This window comes from Aplidium turbinatum, chromosome 13 (genome assembly GCF_918807975.1).
Source record: "Aplidium turbinatum chromosome 13, kaAplTurb1.1, whole genome shotgun sequence".
Lineage (NCBI taxonomy): Eukaryota > Metazoa > Chordata > Ascidiacea > Aplousobranchia > Polyclinidae > Aplidium > Aplidium turbinatum.
The window spans coordinates 10,330,618-10,353,065 of NC_137484.1; the positions used below are offsets into that span (position 1 = coordinate 10,330,618).

Below are 22,448 nucleotides of genomic sequence, written 5' to 3' on the forward strand. Positions count from 1 at the left end.
AAATGCAAACCTACATACACCGACCACAGTTCGCCTTTGTTTTTATTATAATTTTTATAACGGAAAATAACTCGACCCCAGCACCAATAATGTGCCCGGTCCCCCAAAACAAGCCACCTCTAAAAACAAGAATACTAGCACTAGACATTACCTTAAACGAAAAATACTGATTTCAAGGGCACAATTACAAGAAAAGCAAAATTCGTCTCAAAAAAGAAAAAACGGATGCAAACACAATGTAGCAAACAATACATAGTAAACAATCATAACATAGTCAACATAGCAAACAATAAACAGTTTTCTCTCTATTCTTGACCCCTGGAGACGTTCAAATTATCTTAAAATTATTCCGGGCTTGAATCCAAAAGTAAACCAAGGGCCGTCTTGTCAACAATAGTTATAATAATAACTGAGCAAACAAGTGCAACAGTCGGCGGTGTGTGATAGCAAAATGTAAGTGAAAAACTCTAACCTTCGCTTTCAGTGGAATCTGCAAAGGAACGTTTGCTGCTCTTCACACCATTGGTTTCTCCATCTGACAACCTGTTTCATAAACCATAATAAATAAATAAATCCTTATCGACAGGCAACTTAAAACAATTGTATTTGCATTTTGCTTAAAATTTGCCGCAGGTCTGTATTCTATGTCAGAAACCAATAAAGTGAAAAAGGAAAAATGTATAATATGCAAGAATGATCGATTTTTCTAGTATGAAAATGCAACAAGAAAAATCAATGAAAATTTCTAGCTATCTTGTTATTGCAAATCAGTTATGTCATATGAAAGTGAAAGTTGGACCTACAACAAAGAAATTCAAAAAAAAAATTAATGTTTTTCAACTCTGGTGCTACAGAAGAATATTAAAAATATCAGATAAAAAACACATTTCAAACGAGCAATTAGAAAAATAATTGGAGTGCAAGATAGATGGGCAAACGATTTAGTAAAACAAAAGATGAAATTCGCGGGACATATTTTGAGAGGATCGGCAGGACAGCTACATCAATTGGTTATGGAAGGTATGGTAACAGGAAAAAGGTGGAAGGGAAGAAGGAGACGAACTTGGGGAGATGATGTAAAACAGTAGGCTGACTTGTCAAGCATCGAAGAAGCAAAAAAGGTAGCAGAAGAACGTGTCAAGTGGAAGCAAATGACAGTCAACCTTCGTCTAAGAGACGGCAAATGATGATAATGTAAACTTTGAATCGGTTAAAATTTATTATAGCATTTGTTTGTCCCGCACTGAAGCACCAAAGTAAAAAAATCAACAAATGGTTTCCTCACTTTAACCTGAGTCAATATGTTGGAGCTCAGATATTAGCTGATGATAATATTTTCATTCAACCAAAACTCTCCGTTTCTTTGAAAAGTTTTAATTTCAACATTCATTCATTGCAGAAGTGAAGGTAAACATTAAGGCGATCACCTGTCGTAAGTTTGATCATTGAAAAGTGCATCTTCGTCGTCTGACTGATACATTTCCACTTGAACATCGTTGCTGTACGTAATTGCGTCAAGATCAAAAACGACGTGAGTCTTGCCACGTTCACGTTGTGCGTAAGCTTCTAAATCGTCGTCATCTGCTGCGTCATTTGCGTACGACTCTTCGTCGTTATCGTCAACAGAGCCAAGAACTTGGCGCACTCGACTTAAACCTAGAAGTAAAAGTAGTTTAATATCTAAGAAAACTCCGGTAAATGCATTATACAAAGGGATGGCCGATCATACCCGAAAAGCTTATAAATAAAACAACAAAACAAATGATCAAAACTTCTATAAGTTACAATGTAGTTTGATCCTTTGCTGAAGCTCTGCTTTTTATCTTAAATCTGGCCTACTAGTTTTTCAATTAAAGACAAGCCACTAAGGCACATAAGCCGAATTTCTATACGGCATTACACAGGGATCATAATATCCCAAGGTCCCAGAAAGCAAATCAGTCGTTTTTTACATTGATTCAACGTTTACATTGATTGTATTGATTGTCTACATTGAACGTCTGCAGACGTTGATTAAATGTAAAAAACGACTGATTTGCTGTCTAGGCTTTCACCCCATGTAGTCACCTTCTCCATTTTGAGGAAGAAGAACATTTGTCAAAACTTTGCGACCGTTTTCAAGTTTGGTGCTCAAAGGAACATTTGCTTTGGATTGGTTCATGCTGATCCACAACGCATCCAAGCCCGCCAGCTTTCTCACGGAGAACGGGAGGTAAGGTATGCTGCAATACATTATGTTCAAAGCACTTCACAAGAACACAACTTCATTTAAGATATAGCAACAGGAATCAAAAAGCTTCCTGCGGTTAATGACCATGAAAATATACAAGACGTTTCAAAGAATTGATATCATACTGCATAAAAATGATGTTAGTTTGACACACTCCGTGCGGTATCAGGTCCATTGCTTCTTTGATTAAACTTCAAGTATTGTGCACCTCAGCAACCAATAGTTGCCATTTTGCATCTAGTGACATTAAAACGACATGAAAATGGCAGCCTTTCTCAACTAAGGTATTCTTGGGTCCAGAGTCTATATCTTATACTATTCCAAAACAAAGTTGTTAACATGGATTGTGGGACTTTCATCTCCTTGATCACATCTTATTTCATCATAATAGGAAATAAAGCTTTTTATGATAAAAAGCTTCTCACGCATTGACAAATATAATTATGTGTCGTTTGACAGTCTGAGTTCTTTGCACTAGTCAAGTGTAAACTAAGTCTACAGTAGGCTATTGAAGATATACGGTCGTGGCATACTCTAACCGTTTAACGTCTAACAAATACGCTTCAATCTGACATAAAAACACTCGTCGTGAAGAAATTCAGTTTGAAGTTGCAGGAGTAAGTTTTTAAGTACCGATTTTGGCAAATGTTGAGCACCCTCAAGTTTGAAAGATCACCGATGGAGTCGGGAAGGATTTCAATATGGTTTCTGCTCAGTTGAAGAATCTTCAATTTCAAGCACATGCCAAGTTCTTGAGGAATGCTTCCAAGGTTATTGTCATCCAACAACAACGTGGTGAGATTTCTGCAAAAGCAAAGGCGAAGAATACCAGAAATGTTACGGAATGTAAATGCGCTATGGTAGTAGCAGGCCACACTAAAGAAAATTGAACATTATCGAACGTAGAACTAGAAACGTTATGGGACTTAAAGCTCCGCTTTTCCGGCCACATTAAAAGGGTCAATTCTCAATTCAACATTTTTTTATGTCTCGCTGCAACTTCTTTAAAATCTTGAATTACTTTGAAACTGATCTTACCTCTTCTTTATAACCTACAAACAGTACAATATTTTGCAAATTACAAAAAACGTAACCCTTCTAGTGTGGTGGATAAGCCAAAAGCAGATGCAGTTTCGCATCCCCTGATCTATAATCTCTCCGGAAAACGCAATAAAAATTGAAACTTTATGGGTTAATTTTCCAATAATCATCTTTAAAATTCGATCCCAGTGCAGGAAGATTTCCCTTCAGCAACAAGTTATTAAAGCACAGCTTGCTCACAATAAACAAAATTGGTGGATTGCAGCGATAAGTGCATTCTTCCAAACCTTGAAAACTACCTTTTGTATCGGGCTCAGGCTAGTGTAGAAGCTCCAGCTAGCAAAATTAATTTCATTTACATGGATTCAACGGTTATAATCGTGAAATTGATGTAAAAGAAACCTATTTTGTTATCTAGGACTGTATGCTGTAATATCCACTTTGGTTTCGCCTGTCGCAAAATTGCTCATGATTGTCCGTTATGAAGAAACTCGATACCTTCAAGTTCTCAAAGTCATAAGTGCTTTTTGTACCACTGCACTTGAAACTTACAAAAAAAACGTTCAACTTGGATCTTTCAACGTTAGTTGCGGCAAATTAACAAAAACATTTTTGTGACATTCAAAGCTAAAAATATAGCAGGTGACACTTTAAACGTAATGAAATGACACTTGATTTTTAATTCATAGCTTTTGAATAATTAATACCAAATATTTAATTTAACGAAGTGATACTAAATGAAAACTCAACCTACTCTTGAATCAACTTAACAACCAATTTCCAAACTATTCGCTCTATCAAGCACAAAAGCTAAAGCTAAGCTTAAAAAAGATTTCACTTTGTACGTTTTCTGTTCTTACAAAAATCCTGTTAGTTTGTTGTTACAACACGCATGTTGTGTGTTCACTCTGTTCCTTATGCTTAAAAGTGTGATATGTTTAGTTGTTTACTGGTTGAAGTAAGCTAAACGATCAACAAGTGTTGTAAAAGAAAATCTGCATATATTACGACGTTTGGTCAATGAGACACGACTAGCTTTTTCAAGAAGCTAGATCACCCTGTCTATTATGGTAGAGCACGGAGTCGCGTTGCTGCATACAATTAGATGTTAATTGTGGCCACATTGATGTAGATGTTTTGATATCTGGCTTTTCATAAATGCAAAATCAGTAAACACCTAAACTATAAAAAGTTTCACTACTTCTTGCCCGCCCTCCTGTTCACTGAATGCATTAAATTAAATCAAACTCAACCTAGCTGGGAAAATAATAATATCATCATACTTTTACATAAAACAGAAGATCAAAAAACTTAAAAAATTACTGTCCGATTAGCCAACTTCTGATACGATAGTTTAAAAGCTTTTCACCGGAGTAATTAATACCAGAATTACTAAAAATTGTAGACTATCAATAACCTGAAGAACAAGCTGGCTTTAGAAAAGATTTTTCAACCATCGAATCATATGCATACTATCAATCAACTAATCGAGAAAACAAATGACTACAATCTTCCACTCTGCCTAGGACTTTCTCTCTCTCTCTGTAGGTATCATGGCTGATACAGCCCTCGGTGTACAACTATACAATGATGTTCTAGTTTGATAGAACTAGTGCGTCTTGCCGAATTTTAGTAGGGTTTTTGATATTGGACTAGTAGATTATAAAAAAAACGTTTGACTCTATTGAAACATCAGCTGCCACCTCATCTTGGAAAAACAAGGAGTTGATCAACCATACGCCAAGCTTTTGAAGAAAATTTTCATAAAAAACACATCCATGGTTCGATTACATGAAAGTTCCGAATAATTTCTAATTCAAAAAGGAGTACGCCAAGGTGACACAATATCTTCAGCAGCTCAGGAAGAAATTATTAAACAACTTAATTGGGAAGAAAAAGGAATCAAAATAGACGGTGAATACAGGTGCATCAATCATCTGCGTTTTGCTGACAACACAATTCTTATATCTAAACAGCCAAATCAACTTCAAACAATGCTAATCGGACATAACATGGAAAGCAAAAAGGTCGGTTTTCAAATGATCATGAACAAAAAAAAAGTCCATAATGCCAACATTCAACACTGCGGTCAAAACACAACTCTTTTCCAGTGTGTATGGTTTCCCGGCACAGTACAGTATTGCTAGCCAATTCAGCAGCCACTTTCAGCAAGTCATTGTTTTTTTTCTCAAGAATTGGATCTGCTGTATACTTAGCTTGGCTTGGATGAGCCGTTTGCGACCAGAGATGGGCAAGATCACCAGTATTGGTGATCTTGAAGATCAAGATCAAGATCACCAAGAATAGGTGATCTTGAAGATCAAGATCAAGATCACTAAACTATGTGATCTTGAAGATCAAGGTCAAGATCGTGATCTTGAAGATCAAGATCACTTTCAAGATCACTTTTTGTGTACTTGAAAAAAAAATGAAGTTTTTGATCAATGATGTTGCAAAAAATAATTAGCCTACTAAGTTATTAGCAACCTGGAAAAAGGTATATAGTTGGTATTGCTAACTTTTACTTTTAACTACTCGATCGCTGGCCTAAGAATTGTAATAAGTTAGTGACTGTTGCTATTAGGCCTATCAATTGTTGACGTAGTTTGCGTAGAATCGTAACGTCACACCCAAGGCCGAGGTTAATTACAGTTCTGAAAAAGTCGCAAAATTTGCAATTAGTTTTATACTTATTATTATATAATAAATAAATAAAAATAAACTTTGAACTGCATCATTTTTTACTAAATTCTAAATTTTTGTCTGGTTCACGTAGGAGTTTTTATTCGTATTAGGGAACGTTCAAATATTACGTAACGCTTTTTTTCCGAATTTTTGACCCCCCCCTCCCCCATGTAACGTTAACGTAACGCTTTTTTCAATCCCCCCCTCCCCCATGTAACGCTTTTTCACTACGAATTCAGCACAAAAAACTACCATTCTGTACTCGAAAGCGTTACGTAACGTTTTGCTTGAACCCCCTCCCCCCCGATGTGACGCTAACGTAACGCTTTGCATAAACCCCCCCCCCTCCCCCTCGAAGGCGTTACGTAATATTTGAACGTTCCCTTACTAAGCAGTTTTAACTTTCATTGTATTGTGTCAATGTTTATTGCACCATTTATCCATCTGACAACCTTGATGCTGTTGTCTGCTATCAAAAAAGTTCAGAGGCCTGCGGTCAGACAAACCGCTCCATACTCAGACCCTAAACAAGTCTTGGTCTGGTTGATTTGCTGCAATAAACCACTTTACATGACCAAAGTCGGCGTTCTAGAGTCCAGATTTTTTAACACCGCCATTCTAGAGTTTTGAAACATCTAAAATTGGGTAAAAGAAAGAAAACATTTCTTTTAAATTCACACATGGAAATTGTGAACAAAGTTAAATCATTTTTTATTATACGTCAACACAAAGTAGCCTACATGGTAATTGACTTCTTTGTTACGACCAACACAGAAATTTTTTTCAATTTTGAAATGGCAACACTGAACAGATTAGATGGAGACTTTAAATCGTCTTTTGTTGGACACATATCATATTAACAGTGGCTTAATGTTAGTAGTTACCACTAACTACTTTGTACAGGACGAGTTCTAAAAAAATGTTTCTATCTAGGAAGTAAAATTCAATTTTAAAGTGATCTTGATCTTATTGTTCTTCAAGATCAAGATCACACAAAAAAAAGTGATCTTAGATCAAGATCAAGATCACCAAAAAAAAGTGATCTTCAAGATCAAGATCACGATCTTGATCTTCAAGATCACTTGTGATCTTCAAGATCAAGATCACGCCCATCTCTGTTTGCGACTAAATACACCACATTTTACACTTATCAAAACTAGAAATTAAAGACAGACGACTTTGTATACGTTAAAAGATCACTGTGAAAAAATCATTGAACCGCAAAGAATAAGGAGCGATACCAAAACTACCCAGACAGCAAATCAGCCGTTTTGTACAAATGAACGTGTACAAACGCTGAAACAATGTTGTTGTTTCGTATGACACTATAACTCTAAGCAGTTTTCATTTAACTTTTAACCAATCCATGAGGACGTTGTTGCAATTGTTTGAATGTAAAAAAACGGTTGATTTCTTATCTAAGTAATCAGCAAGTCAGTTCGTTCTACATTGGTTCAGACGTTTAATTACTGTAAAAAAAAGTGCTTAACCAGCTCAGGGATTTCTTACTTGAGCTTTCCTATTGAGGAAGGCAAGCTTTCCAATTTATTGTGTGAAATATCCAGTTCTGCAAGAGCGTGCAGCTTCCCTATGCTGTCAGGCAGAGCGCTTATTTGATTGAGTTCCAAATTGAAAATCGTCAACTGGCGGAGGAAACCTTAATTGCAACACAAAATTAAATGCAACTAATACTCCAGTCAAAATTCAAATTAAGCTACTGAATAACGGTCCCCAGACAGCAAATCAGTCGTTTTTTTTTTACATTGATTCAACGTTTGCAGACGTTGAATCAACGTAAAAAACGGATAATTTCCTGTCAGACAGTGTACTCTATTGCTGTATTGCATGAACACATAGGTTATGCTGCCAATAAAAACGTTTGCAAAGTAAATAGTAACCGAGTCGCGTCATAATTTATTGGCGGATAGCTTTGTACGTCATTTGTCAACACCACATTCTGATGAAATGTATTCTGTTTTCAATACATCACTCACATCGTTTCATCATTAAAGCAATGCAATAAAGCATGACATGTTGAGACTCTTAAAATATTCGCCACGTGGAATGATGATGGTGCGTCTTGCAAGATTACAATTTACTTTGTTTTAACAGTTAGTTTGGATTTTGTGGTTGAATTCCACCCCCAGGCTATGCGTTAAAAAAAAATTTCGTTACTTTTGCTCATACAACAAGACACAACCACAGCATTGCTTCCGTATACAAGAAGTATGTCACTTAATTTTAGAAATAAGGTAATCCCCGCTTACTGAGTCCACTGTGGCCCGGTTCGGAATTACTGAATGTATAGGCAGTCTTCGAAATTAGCATATTTTTACTTCGGCAAAAACGTTGGCGAGGCCAAACGGCAAAAGGTGGAATTGCCTTGGCAATTGCTGTGAACGTTTAATACGAAAAAATTGTCCCAAAACATGTAAAACGAGAAGCGAAAAATATACTAGAGTAGTCTAGTAGTCTATCACGGCCGCATTGTTTGATTTGTTGTGATGTAATAATGCCAAAAGTAGTGATAAAGCGAGCAACGCGATACGCACGCTGATACGATAATTCACGTTTCATAACACGGGGGGAGTGGGGAAAGTTAATTTTGGGTTGATTCAACTTTCGAGTCAGTACAAATCGATTTAATTTTCCCGGCGGGTTATATTGCGTAACAACAATGCCCAAAAAGAAATTTACGTTTGTTTTACATTAATTCGACATCTAGCGGCGTTGAATTATCATAAAATAACGTTAATTGCTCAACCAGGTACCAGAAACAAATTAATAGCTCCCTGCGAGAAGATTGCTTCGACTTGCGTATACACTAACATAATTTCGGCACAATTGGGATACTGCGAGCAACACAAGGTCTGTTTGATAAGAACTAGCTGTCAGAATCATCAGATGCTGGATCGGAGGATGAGGTTGTCGCGTCATCACTGGAATCAGACGCCTCTTTCTCAGAGCTCCATCAGGGTGTTGAGAAAGAACAAATCTATGGCTGTGGCATAACGACTGGAAGGAATGTCTAAGACTCTAACCCTAACCTTACAAGCGCTCGTGTGACCTCGGCATTTTTATTGCCGACGCTAATGCGCCATTTATGCATCTGCGTCGGCAATCACCTCGGCAATTGCCGATTGCCGAGGCTAATTTCGAAGACTTTATAGGAGTGGCCGAGAATCGCAAATCGTCCGGTCCCGAAGTGGGCTGCCTTAATAAGCAGGGACTACTGTACTGGAATTTCAATTCTTGCAAATTTTGTAGCACTCTGAGGAGCGTCGAAAACGACGTGTTCAGTTTCTTGGTACACACAGTTTTAAAAATCTATCAATACTTCAGTTGAGAGACAAATAAATCATTTCTATCGGGTAAAGCAACATTCATAGAAAAATTCTTTTTACAATCAACAAAAATTAATAATCATTCAAAACGTTGTAACTATGTATTGTATAACTGGTCAGTCGATGTCGATTTTACTCAATGTTCATTGCGTTATTTACTGAACGTCGACTGAAATGAATGACGTAGGATACTGGGCTTGTATAACTTGCAAAGTTGATGCAGCAATAAGTTTTCAACAACTACAGTACTTTATGAAATCAACTTCTTCAATTATTATTAACCGGTTGCTACTGTTTGCTCCAATATTCTTAAAATTTGGAAGAAAACGTATCGCTACCTGGCAGAGACCATCTTGTAGAAAAAGCTCACGGTTAAGGGTTTCGCTTTGTATTGTTGTCCATACTGTTTCAAATTGCATAATTTATGCTTGAATTTTAAGCAGTCAAATTTATAAGCATCAAAGCATTACAAATTAGACACTATAAATTGGATCTAAAATATGAAAACGATGTAATATAAACCGGCATTCTTTATTAAATTATTTCAAAAAATCGATTGTTTTCACATGTTTTTCAAGTAAAACTCTAACAAAACACCGCACCTATGGTATCAGGAAGAGCAGTGAGGTTGTTTTCAGACAAAATTAGATCCGTTAATTGCTCCAGAGATCCTATTTGACTTGGGATGGATTCCAGTAAATTTTTGCTTAAATCCAAGTATCGGAGATTGGTCAAATTTCCAATATCAGGAGGAATTTTGGGGAGTTCATTGCCGTCCATCCACAACTCTTCCAACTCTGTGAGCTTCGAAATTACATCCGACTGAAGAGAAAATTAGTATTGTGAGAGTTTAATTTACTAATGGCCGAGTAATGGGACAACCTATTATTAGCTAATGTGAAATTCAATCCATTCTACAACTTTAAAGCGCACCAAAGCGTGAACTATATACAAAAGCCATTGCCGTGTGTACACAAAGTGACTAAAAAGTTGTCGTAGGGTTAAATTTTAAAGAAAGCAAACATTGCTCGTCCGGCTATAATTTTATTGTTCTGATTCTTCACCAGTAACAGCAAATGTGCAATTCTGTATGAAAGTGTTTGTCAAAGGAATGACAAAAAGATGAAAAAGATTAACATCTCGCAAAACAAAGCAACTACTTAAAATTTCATGGAAGGAAAAAATTACAAAAGAAAATGTGCTATTTAGAATGCAGACCACAATGGAAATTCTACAAACTATCAAAACAAGAAAGCTGAAATATTTAGCCACATGATTTGCAATAATTCTATTCAAAGACAACTACTGGAAATAAAAATGAATGGAAAATGAAATAGAGGTAAATCACCAAGAATTTGGACTGATGGTATTAAAGACTGGACAGGATTTGACTACAAAAACCAAAAAAAAATAAAAAAATAGGCGTTTCATTGTCCAACCATCGATGAGAGGAAGAAGCTTTATGGTGATGATGAGACTTAGAAACGCAAAAATCAACCTTAATCTAAGTTATGTTTCAAAAATCTTTTAGTTTGTTTTGAAAACCGAACAATATATTAGAAAAGATACTAAAAGCATTTTTGATAACAATATACCGAGAATAATGTGCATTGTGCACCAATCAGTGACTTAATTGCACTCGAATAGTAATATACGAATAAAGTTTAAATTAACCGTCAACATTATACGAATACATGACTCTTGGAAAAATATATACTGCAAGCTCCTTAAGCGACGTTGTGGTGTGTCAAACCAATATGAATTTCTTGTTGTCAAAAAAAAATCAGTATCATGCCCAAAACAATCAATCCATACCCATTCTTGAAAGACGTTTCCTCCGAGATCAAGTCGTGTCAGCTGGGTCAGTCTTCGTATTGATCTTGGGAGAATTTGTAACTGGTTATCACGTAATTCCAACACACAAAGTTGTGACATTCGTCCAAAATTTGCGGGAAGGAAGTCAAAAAAGCAATCGTTCATATACAGCTCCCGAAGATTTATTAATTGAGTAAATCCTTCTGATAACCTGAAAAGACACAGAGTTGGGTTTCTTTCAGAAAGTCACAAATATTAAGTGGATGCATCGCAATAGCTAAGTCTCATCGTTAATTCTACTTTATTATAATGTCAATGTCGTTCCACAAAGCATTCGAAAGTTAGTGCGGAAATTCTAAAATGAATGTTGTGCACAACTCGATGACTTGACGAATGCAAATTTTCAAAAGCAATGCAAATGATGAAATAGTTGTCATGCCAAAAAAAAGTCTCTTATTTCTGTTTGTCACTTAAAGTAAAACCGTTCCGTTATTAATCCAGTCGGTAAAAGTTTCATCTAGCGACGTAGAAACGATGGAAAAACGTCAATTTTTTCCGACTTGGATAAGTGCTTTGCATTATAAATAAAGTGACTTGCGTTCTTCTGGTGACTACAGGCAACTAGGCTTCCTCCTGATGTTAAGGATGATGCCTAGCTTTTATTTAAACGTCGGTAATAAAAGCTAGGCATCATCCTTAACATCAGGAGGTAACCTTGTAGCCTATAATCACCAGAAGAACGCAAGTCACTTTATTTATCAAACGCCTGGTGAACAGTTTCACTCTGTTTTTGCTTTGTGTTATGTTGTGATTTTGCAAAGTTTGTAAAGAAAACTTAAAATTAAGTATGGCAAAAATTAATCTGTAAACAGGTAGATAGGAGATGACGTTACAGCATCACACCACTTACTTTTCAATAGGATTTACGCTTGCATCTAAGACTTGCAACGTCTTACAACATCGGATGCATTCAGGTACATCTTCTATGACTAAAATAACAAAAAAGTACTTTCACAATAAAAAACTGTATTCGGTCTTGCATAACCCAATAAAAAGGAAAAGATAGTTTCACATGAAAACGTTACTAAGATATGCCAAAATTCTGTTTGCAAAGTAATGCTAATATTATAAAGTATAGATTGGTATCGCTATGTGATTGCTTTAAAATAAAAAATTAATGCTTTCTGTGCTCTGGCCTGGAGGTTGATCACAAAATTCATCAATTCCTTTCAGTATTGAATAGGCCTACAACAAACAAAGACATCATTCTTAAATACAAAGGCTAGGCCTTGACAATGATTTCATAACAGATTGGTTTTGAGATTTCACTTTAAACTACTTTATGCCTTTTGCTAGTGTTGTTATAGTTCTTTAGTGGCAGTAATCCATCATGCTTTTAAACGCATTAAGCAGTTCGAGATTTTGTATGTCATCGGTTGGTTTATTAGTATAACAGTATAAACATTAACGGATGAAATAAAGAGAAAAATTAATAACAAAGAAACAGTTTTAAGAAGTATTCGATTGGAAGTATCATCAAGTAAAAGAAATTTGGATATGACAAAAGAATAACTAGTTACATTCGATCGGGCACAAATTCAAAGCAAATAAACCACTTTTCCCACATAGGCCAGAAGTTGTTGGCCTACAACGTACATCCCAGACAGCAAACCAACCGTTTTTTACATTGATTTAGTAAAAAACGTTTGATTTGCTGTCTGGGATTAAGTAAGTTGAATTTTTACTAGAGATGTACCGATATATCGGTATCGGTATCGGTGATATCGGCCATTTTTTGAGTATCGGTATCGGCATCAGTATCGGCAAAATTTGGCCGATACTGTGGCCGATACTAAACATGTAAAAAAATGCGTTTGCTGCGGATTTTCTGCAGAAGCAAAGATATAGATTTTTTAAAGTAATAACTAACGTCACATTGATGTAGAAAAATAACAACCTGTTCAAATTTTTGATACCTCACACTCCCATGACTTCATGCGCGCACCTTTTGGCATTGTTTGCTTACAGTGATTCTTTCACTCAAACACAACGTTTTGTTTCAGCAGTTTTGCGTTGTTCGATTCTTAAGTTGTGAAGGAGACTCAATTTCTCCAATATTTATCATTTGTGTTTCTTTTTTACTCTCAACAGAGGATAAAACCAGGCCAAGACTACCCAGGTAGAAAAAATGTATAATTTTGCATCGTTTTTACGATGCTAAACGTTTAAAAAACCCGTGTAACTTGGTTGTTTTTAGTAAGCTGGTTCTTTCAGTTTGTGATTTAATTTCCACCTTTCGTTGTAATAAACTCACCAAGCTTAAACAATGTCATGGCAGAGTAAGTAGGCTCAAAATGAAAGCAATGGGACTACGAATCCTCACTAAACTAGTCAATAAATGGTCTTGTTGCGGGTAAGATGACAACCTCATTGTGAAGAAAGGATCGTTCTTCCCGGCTATCAGCACAAGGCTGAGCAGTGAGCACTCACTAGTACAGCGAGCTGTTGCGATTTGCTAACCACAACGGTGTAGCTTCCACGCTAGCCATTTAGACCATCCAATCAACTACCGGTACTTATATGTTTCTCGGCAGCCGTGTTGTAGCAAGAATTGACATCAACAAGAATTGAAATGGCTAGTGTGGAAGCTAAACCGTTGTGGTTAGCAAATCGCAACTGCTCGCTGTACTAGTGAGTGCTCAACCTTGTGCTGATAGCCGGGAAGAACACTCCTTTCTTCACAATGAGGTTGTCATCTTAGGCGCAACAAGACCATTTTGATTAGTTTAGTGAGGATTCGTAGTCCCATTGCTTTCATTTTGAGCCTACTTATTCTGCCATGACATTGTTTAAGCTTGGTGAGTTTATTACAACGAAATTGGTGGAAATTAAATCACAAACTGATAGAACCAGCTTACTAAAAACAACCAAGTTACATGGGTTTTTTAAACGCTTAGCAAAGTAAAAACGATGCAAAATTATACATTTTTGCTACCTGGGTAGTCTTGGCCTGGCAAAAGCTTTTCAACCAAACGACAAGCGCCCTTAGGTTGCACATTACTTGTCGAATAGTTTTTGTACGACTACACAAATGACTTAGTTTTCATTTTACATCTTATTATCCATAATGATAGCCTATTTGAAGAGTTTGCGCAAACACTTTATTAATTTTTCAGAAACCCCAATTATGATGTAATGTTTCTTCCCTTTTACCCCAGTCCTCAATTACAGTGGCCTTTCATTACTAAAACCTACTATTATGACACAACAATGCGGTTGAAATTGGATTCTTGAATCTTTAATAAATTATGCCAATTGAAAGCTTTTTTTAATAGTTTTTATGCAAATAAGGTAAAACTTAGCATTTGATATAATTCCTTGCAAATACCAAAATTGCTTCTTTTTGTAACACCAAAGTATCGGCCAAAATATCGGTATCAATATCGGTATCGGCCTAAAAAAGTGATATCGGTATCGGGATCGGTATCGGCCAAAATATTGGTATCGGTACATCTCTAATTTTTACGATTTCTGTGTGTCTGCGGGCCAAAAATAACACATTGTGCAACAACAGGCGCGGGCCGGCTTTTGGACACCCCTGGATTAGGTAAACGAAAGCAAAAAGAAAATGACAAAAAGATATGAAGTTTTTGGAAAGTTACTAAACAACCCAAACCATTCTCATTATGCATAGAATCTTACCATTCTTACTGACATCCAGGTGGATTAGATTGATCAAACTGGCCAGGGATGGAGGTAGCGTAGCAATATCATTGTCACTAACCGATAAATAACGGAGGTTTTGACAGATAAACAGCTCCTAAAATACACAACAAATACAAATTAGAAAAAACTGATCAAACAGTATCTGTAAACTACAATAAAAATCAATGCCGTGGAAATTATTACGTTTTTTCATAATTTATTCTTTTTTTGAATTGAAGGCTGCTTGATTCAAAAGAATAAAATATAAAACTTGAAAATATTTGGGAGCATTGAAAACTTTTGACTGCATGTAAATTATAAAATTTACAGAGTATTCAAAATCTAAATCTTGAAGATACGGACCAAGATAAACGCAAATCAGCAATAATACCGGCAAAGATTTTTCTTTAGACAGCTAAATCTTGTTTAAAAAGGTACAGTAAGAAGCTCATTGACAATAACAACACTAACCTTTGGTAGTTCTGAGATGTTGTTAGATTCCAATAAAAGCTTTGTCAATGTTTCTGCATGATCTCCAATTTCTTCAGGCACTTCCTTCAAACTGCTGTTGCAAAAATCTATTTCGATGACAGGGTTGGAAGGGACATTCGCACTTGCACACAAGCACTGACCTGAAAATCAACGCTCTTGTTCATGTAACATAAAAAATTGCAACCTGGTCACAATAATTCAGTGCAAGTGAAAACAGCTGTAAATGACATTTTGGAAATGGTGAGCTACAATTTCGCGGCTAAAAATAACTGCAATATTTTACTGTAAATTGAGGAATAAATGCACTAAGTTTAAACGTAAAAACAATACTTTTAAAACAATTTTAAAGTTTCATGCTACCGTACATTGAAGTTATGTAAAGACCGCTCTAGTCCCATAACAAGCAAGATGTTTTCATCTTTTTTTGCTGACGTTCACCCCAAGTCAACATTCTAGTCACAAATTTACCTAAAAATTATATTCCGATCAGTATCTTTGCAGTTTATACTGTATTTATGCGGCCAAGAATAAATTGTAGCAAATGCAAAAAATGCTCAATGCAGGCAGCAGAGCTAATAATTACAAAAGAATAAAATAAACTGGCCAAGTCATGCGCTACCTAAGGTTCTATGCTATAACTAGCCTAGTAATCATCAGACGCAACAATTATTCAAATAGAAATAATATTTATTTAATAACTTTTTTATTTGAATAAGCGTTAAACAATATGTTCAAATTCTATTTGAATAAGTGTTGCCTCTGATGATTGCACCTAGTATGAAACCTTAGGTAGCGCATGACTTGGGCAGTTTAGTTTTTTTGTAAGTATTTATACTTTTCTTTTTTTGAATTTATTTCAGACCGGAAAACCCATGCAATAAAGCCATTTAGAGTAGACAATAGACATCTAATTTTATGGATAACATTTGCAATGTCCAAGCATTATAACCTTTAATGCGATAGGCTACCAATATTAGGTTTACTGCTGTAGTGACGACAGATAAAATTCATTTTAGGCTTTAGCTGTGAATTTGTTAAAAGCTAGTTGCTACAACACGACAAACAGTAAAGCACAGAAATCATATTTTATCTGTTTATTTAAGCCTATGTTAATTAAAAGACTATGTACTAAAGAGAACCGCTCAATAATAGCTTGATCAGCATTTGACATGAAAGTTACATACAACCTTACTGTATAAACGCTTACCGAAAAAATCTATTGCTTTGTCCATCTCTTCACTTGTTGATGCTTTAGTGTCGAATATAATTCCAAAACAATTTTTGCACTTTCTGTAGTTATTGCAGTTGCTATTATCGACACCTGGGTCTGTGGTCGATAATCCAGTACGAAAAAGAATGTCTTTTTCAGTCTTTCCTTCCGCTATGTTCTTCTGTTTATTGTCCGCACTCAGACAATTGTTGTTGTTGAAATTTCGCTGAAGGAAATCATCCACCTTTGAAGTGGAAGTAGACTGGCTATTAGGCGGTTGTGTGTAATCAAAGTGGCTCAAACTGGTGCTTAACTTGTCTTCGTTTTTCTTTCCACCGCAGCGACGTCCAGGAAACAAAAGCGGAAACAAGTCTTTTTCTATGTCACCTGTACTGACGTCGAGCGATTGTAAAACAGTTGAGCTACTCGGATTACGTCGGGAGGAAGTTTCTCTGACGTTATTGTACAAGTTCTCGACGATATCGCTACCGACAGTGCTGCCGTCGTCGCTGTCCACTGACGATATAAAGCTACTGGTTCTGCTGGTGTTTTCTCTAGTTGAGTTTTCGCCTTTGTGACGGAGTCGACCTGCAGCGGCAGCGGAGCGTACAAAATCTAAGCTGACACTTGCGTAGTTCAATTTTAATCCAGCGTCAGGCGTGCAAGCAACTCCATGTAGTAATCCTTCGTGATTTAGCGTTGAAGAAGATTCAAATGAAGTAAGTCTGGGCGGAAGATGCGATAATCCTACGCTATCTAAACTGGCTCCAGACTTTCCAGGACTAGCAGAAAACAAGTTTGTATTTGAAGAATTTAGTATTGCATTTTCAACGTAATCACTTATGCTTTCGCATTCAGCCAGTTCGCATTCTGAACGGTTCAAATTTTCAGCACCGCTTTTATTGTTTTTCAACTTGTCTTCCACCGTATATGTGGAATCGAGCCTGAAACCTGGTTCGTAATGAACTGAACCATTCAATGATGTTTCATCAAGCGATGAGTTCGTTTCTGCCACTGCTGTGCCGATATTCTTTTCTGGCTTTGATAAAGATGTACTGCTGCCGTGTAGCTTTCCGCTGTTAGTGGGTTTTACAGGGGAAGAACGCAGCAGTGGTGGTGAATAGAATCCGTTAGCATCTTTCTTATAAAGTTTGCTTTTTTGCTCGGTCGAAATGCTGGAACCCTGTTGCTTTGTGTAGTTGGGTTCCAAGGATTCCCTTTCTTTGTCAGCGTTGGCACCCTCTCCTGGCTTTTCTGAAAAAAAAAAAAAACTTTTACTTTAAGCTTTTTAAAAATGTGACATCAGACGATGTGCGCTGAGCTTCTGGCATGTCAGCTTCAGTTGAAAGCGCCAAGCCAGGATACATATGAAACTGGACAATATTTATCTATCGCTTTACTGACACCGTTTCTTCCATTGAACTACGGTATTTTGTTCATTACAACTCAACGCACACCAACAACATTTTGCATTACACGTAGTAGATACTTCATGTACCAAGGTAGCCTATACCCTTTCATACAAAGCCATATTGTGGCCGACATTTAACGCAAATCTCAAAGCTCACATTGATAAAAAATATAGCGTAACTCGTAAACAGCGAAAATTAACAGCCTTTTACACAAACATGTCAACGGCAAAAAATATTCTGACCATTTCTCAACTACAACATTTCTAGACTCCGTTTCTGTGATTTCAATCAATTAAATCTGGATTTACAATGCAACGATTAACGTGTGGTACGTAATAACTAAGGTTTTTAACGCAATAATTAAACAAAAAATCAACATAAAGTTGCAAAAATAATTCCTTTCGACTTACGATGTGTTGCTTGAGTACGCCTCAGGCTAAACAGGCAAACTACAGCACTGTACAACGCTACCGCCAGCGTAGGTATTCAAAAATGTACCACAAATCACGCTGACATGTTTTTATCCGCTGAGAGCAACTCGCGGTGAAATCTTGCACACTATAGCACAACACAGATATTGAAGAAATAGGCCACGTCATGTCTGAAAGTAACTAATGTAGCCACTAAAAAGTAAAATTTTTTTTCTTCATATTTGCAGCACATTTGTAAAGTCAAGTGATCACTGACCAGCTTACTGCTTTTTATTTAAAACGTACGGTGTGGAGCTGGTTTAAACATTTAAACAAACACACGGATAGGCCACACAAGGAAGCGGGATCATCTGCCTTCAAATCTTCTTCGTGACAACCTTCTTCGCCACTCCAAGGGTCGAGGGTTTCTGCCTTTTACCACTCTTGGGCAGTGACGGCAACTCGGTCTACATGTTTGGGCAGGTGTCGACCAGCCACTAAATACTGTAGATTTAGATTTGTCATCCAGTTCACGCAGACCACGCACACCATTTGGCGCATGGTAGATGGCGCAGTTGCAGATAGCGTGGTCTGCGGTTTGTTCTTCCTTGACACACTCACAGATTATGGATGGAGCCATTTCCTATTTGTGCATGTTGGAACAGAATAGTCCGACACCAGTGCGCAGGCGGTTGAGCTGCACCCAGGCCTTCCTTGGAAAAAGCATTCCGGTTAAATGAGGGCCGGCGTCGAAGATGAAACTTTGGAGTCTTGAGGAGTTTGTCTTCCAATCCGAGCTCCATTGGTGGTCTGCCCAGGTAGCCGCACTGATGGATTGGTCTTCAGCGGTTTTCATCAAGAGTTGCGGCCTGTACAAACGGGTGTCTCGATTTCAATCGCCAGGGTTGCTGGCATACAGACTCGAAGAGACTTGAGTGGAGCAAGTGGTTGGGGTTCGTAGCGCTGCGAGAAAGCGACAGGATGGCTTATTCGCGACGAAGCTCAGCTGGGATGCCTGCAAGGACAGGGAAATTGTCGGATGGTGTAGGTCGCAGGTATCTATTCGCGATACGCAAGGCGTCGTTTATAGTAGTGTCAATTTGATAGCAGTGGATACTGCGACTCCAGACAGGTGCTCAGTATTCTGCTGGAGCATGAACTAGCGCAATGGTAGCAATGTGCAGGCTGTCAACTTCGGCTCCCAAGCCTGAGCCGACCAGACGCCTTAGCAAATTTGTGCGTGTTGAGATCTTTTTGCGTAGTGACTCAAGGTGTTGACGGTAAGTGAGCGACCTGTCCAGGACTACCCCTGAATATTTAGGGTTTGAGCAGAAAGGCAGGTTTTTCCATCGGTGATCTTCAGCTTCCCGCATTTTCACAAAATATTCACAGCTTGCCAGTGAACTGCAAACCACTGCACATTGAAAATCCCTAAATAATTTTCAGATTCAATTTGCATCGACACCAAGATGAACTGAAAGCCACTTTGCGGTGATAAATAGAATAGAGGGAAAGTGAGTAATTTTTGTAATTTTTTACGTCTGTGCTGTTCGACACACAGGAATTTATGGTTTAGTCATTAGAGAATTAAATCACAGCCATAATGCGATTTTCGTTTTCTTTAAGAAGCTTTTATAACTAGCAGCCATATTTCATTGAGTTGTAAAAGCATACGTTGACAATAATTTTGTAGATGTCAAGCATACTTAAAACTTGTACCAACACCAATCAGTTTGTCTACGCATTGTATGAAAATGTTAACAACCAGATACGAATTATAATCCCGAAATCTACCCACATCACAAGATGTAATAACTCAGTTAACTAACGTAATTCCTGTGTCGCATCAAACTAACTTTAAATCTACGAGCAACATTGCCTTATGACGTTGTAAATTAGGCACGGGTTGAACATGACTGTAGCGTAGAGTCTAAGTTTTGTTTGCACAGCAATAAACAAACAACCGCAACCAGAATGGAATGTTAAGAACATAAAATGGAATGCGTCCTTCTCAAAGGCCAGTAACCTCCGCTTGTAAAGCACAATTTTGCAAACAACAAAAGTATCATCTAATGGCAGTAACGTGCTTTGCAATTAACTTATCTAGTAGTCAAAACTAAGCAAACGTTCATGGCCATCAAAACTAAAACAATTACCACATCCTTTATTGATTACCATGGAAGAAAAACTACCGCAAAAGGAGAAAATAATTAAATACTGTTTCAGAAATAAATCACCCAAAACAAAAGCAATAAATTGTTGCTTTTTATAGTTGATGGGTCTCGGCAGAGAATGGGATCAGCGAATGTAGAAAGACACACACATCATGTCATGTAATCACGGCTTGTACCTTTTCCTCATGCAGGAACTAGACAATGACACTAGCCAGGCTTAAAGAGAAAGATATGCAGCCGGTCGGTTACAATGCTCCGAGCTCACAATGAGGCCGATTTTTGTTGCAGCGCTTAATCATCTTCTTGTTCGCCTTGCACTGATAGTAATCACTAATTCTAGCTCTCTGATATTTAAAGTGAGACTACGAAAGCGAGATTGTTATATACTGTACGTACATAAGTATTTGGCTCACATTTCTGGCTATCACTTATAGTATAAGCTGCTTGCTTATTTATTTAAAAAACTAGTCTTGCTTTCGATAATTGTGTTTAAACTTGAAATCAACAACGCTACACACATAAATGTGATCTAATTATGATATCGAACTGTCTCACCACACAACCAATCTCACACACAGATTTACTCATGGTAGCCTACAGGTTAGAAACAATGGCAGAGCAGCACCGAACTTAAGAAATGCTGTCATACTTGAACAGACAACTGAAGTAAGAAAGGCGAATGATAAGTATTTTCTGGTAGAATTTTGTTCAACAGCACACCGGCCATTGTGTGTTTAGCAGTCAGTAGTAGGCCTATGTGAACAGAGATACTTCCTAACTATATTAACTCAGGGCTGCGTGGTCAACAAACAGTGCTCTGCTTTGCTAAGTATAGTCGACGAGTGTAGCATCATATACAGTCGCAGCAATATCTTCAATTTCATTAAAGGGTTATCCAAGGCCAAAACTAATCTACCGTAACAGCTTAAAAATTTCAATTTTCGTGAAAATGGAACAAACCGTTTGCATTCTTCTGATTGGAATCCAACTTCAAAAGATGACGTATATTCCACGAGCGCGGCATTGTGGGTATTCTTTTTTTTTTTTATTTACATGCAGAGCAACTTTGTCAATCAATTTATTCTTATGACCAGTTAGAGTTAATCCATGTTTGAATTCTGTAAATATACTACCCGGATTCGTAATCCGATCTGGGAACCCAAATGCTGTGTAGGTACTCCAGTTAATTAAAAACAGTTACGCCATTGATTTCAAAAACAAAATTTATTTCTTTATGTTAATTTTAAATCTTTTTTTTATAAAAGCTACATTAAATCACGCAAAATAAAATGAAAAGCAAGCGAATAATTTTAGAAGCAAAAAAGAAAAGTTGGTAGCTTCTTTCTCGTTTACACTCGGCTGGAAACGACAATTCTTTTCAGCTAATCCAAGCTGTCTTGTACTCATTTCCTGCTCTACATTATGACGTCAGTCACCTCACTAATCTTGTAATATTACTCACAACACACCATAATGGAATTGGAACTCAAATAGGCGAAAACATGCTGTCCGAAATTTTAAACTTTCGTAATCTGATTTCGTAATATAATATCAACCACTTGCCGAGGTTTTTGGCAAGATCACGTGATACTGAAAATGAAAAACAGAAAACTTGTTTAACTGCCGTACTACGGCGAACTTCTACCAGTTGCAAAGAAATATCCCTACTTTAGTCTTCACGAAACACAAACACAGAAAAAAATTTAGATTAAGATCGAAGAAAGGTCATTATGTAGCAAAGCTATGTCAACACAATAACTCTCAAGATTCAAGATCCAAATGAATATTAAGTCCAGCAACCAAATTATTATGCTGTTTCATACACATATTTGGTCAAATGGAAAATTAAAGTAGTAAGTAAATTGTGAAATTATCAGTTCCAGTATTCTTCCTACTTCATCACTTTTAGAATAGAGACGTCGTTACTCGT

The 22,448-nt window shown here is 37.0% G+C and overlaps 1 protein-coding gene across 1 annotated transcript in view; it reads right to left on the minus strand.

Annotated features, from left to right (window-relative positions):
• LOC145781629 (uncharacterized) overlaps window positions 1-21,626 on the minus strand; it is a 40,796-nt gene extending 19,170 nt beyond the window's left edge. The window contains exons 1-12 of the mRNA XM_082593305.1: window positions 21,479-21,626; window positions 16,520-17,776; window positions 15,292-15,452; window positions 14,818-14,935; window positions 12,026-12,104; window positions 11,116-11,326; window positions 9,903-10,122; window positions 7,466-7,613; window positions 2,864-3,034; window positions 2,068-2,222; window positions 1,428-1,656; window positions 473-543 (exon numbers count right to left, since the gene is read on the minus strand). Coding sequence (XP_082449431.1) covers window positions 473-543; window positions 1,428-1,656; window positions 2,068-2,222; window positions 2,864-3,034; window positions 7,466-7,613; window positions 9,903-10,122; window positions 11,116-11,326; window positions 12,026-12,104; window positions 14,818-14,935; window positions 15,292-15,452; window positions 16,520-17,776; window positions 21,479-21,542 — 2,884 coding nt within the window. The 5' untranslated portion in view covers window positions 21,543-21,626. The remainder of the gene's footprint in view (window positions 1-472; window positions 544-1,427; window positions 1,657-2,067; window positions 2,223-2,863; window positions 3,035-7,465; window positions 7,614-9,902; window positions 10,123-11,115; window positions 11,327-12,025; window positions 12,105-14,817; window positions 14,936-15,291; window positions 15,453-16,519; window positions 17,777-21,478) is intronic.
• Between the last annotated feature and the right edge of the window lie 822 nt (window positions 21,627-22,448).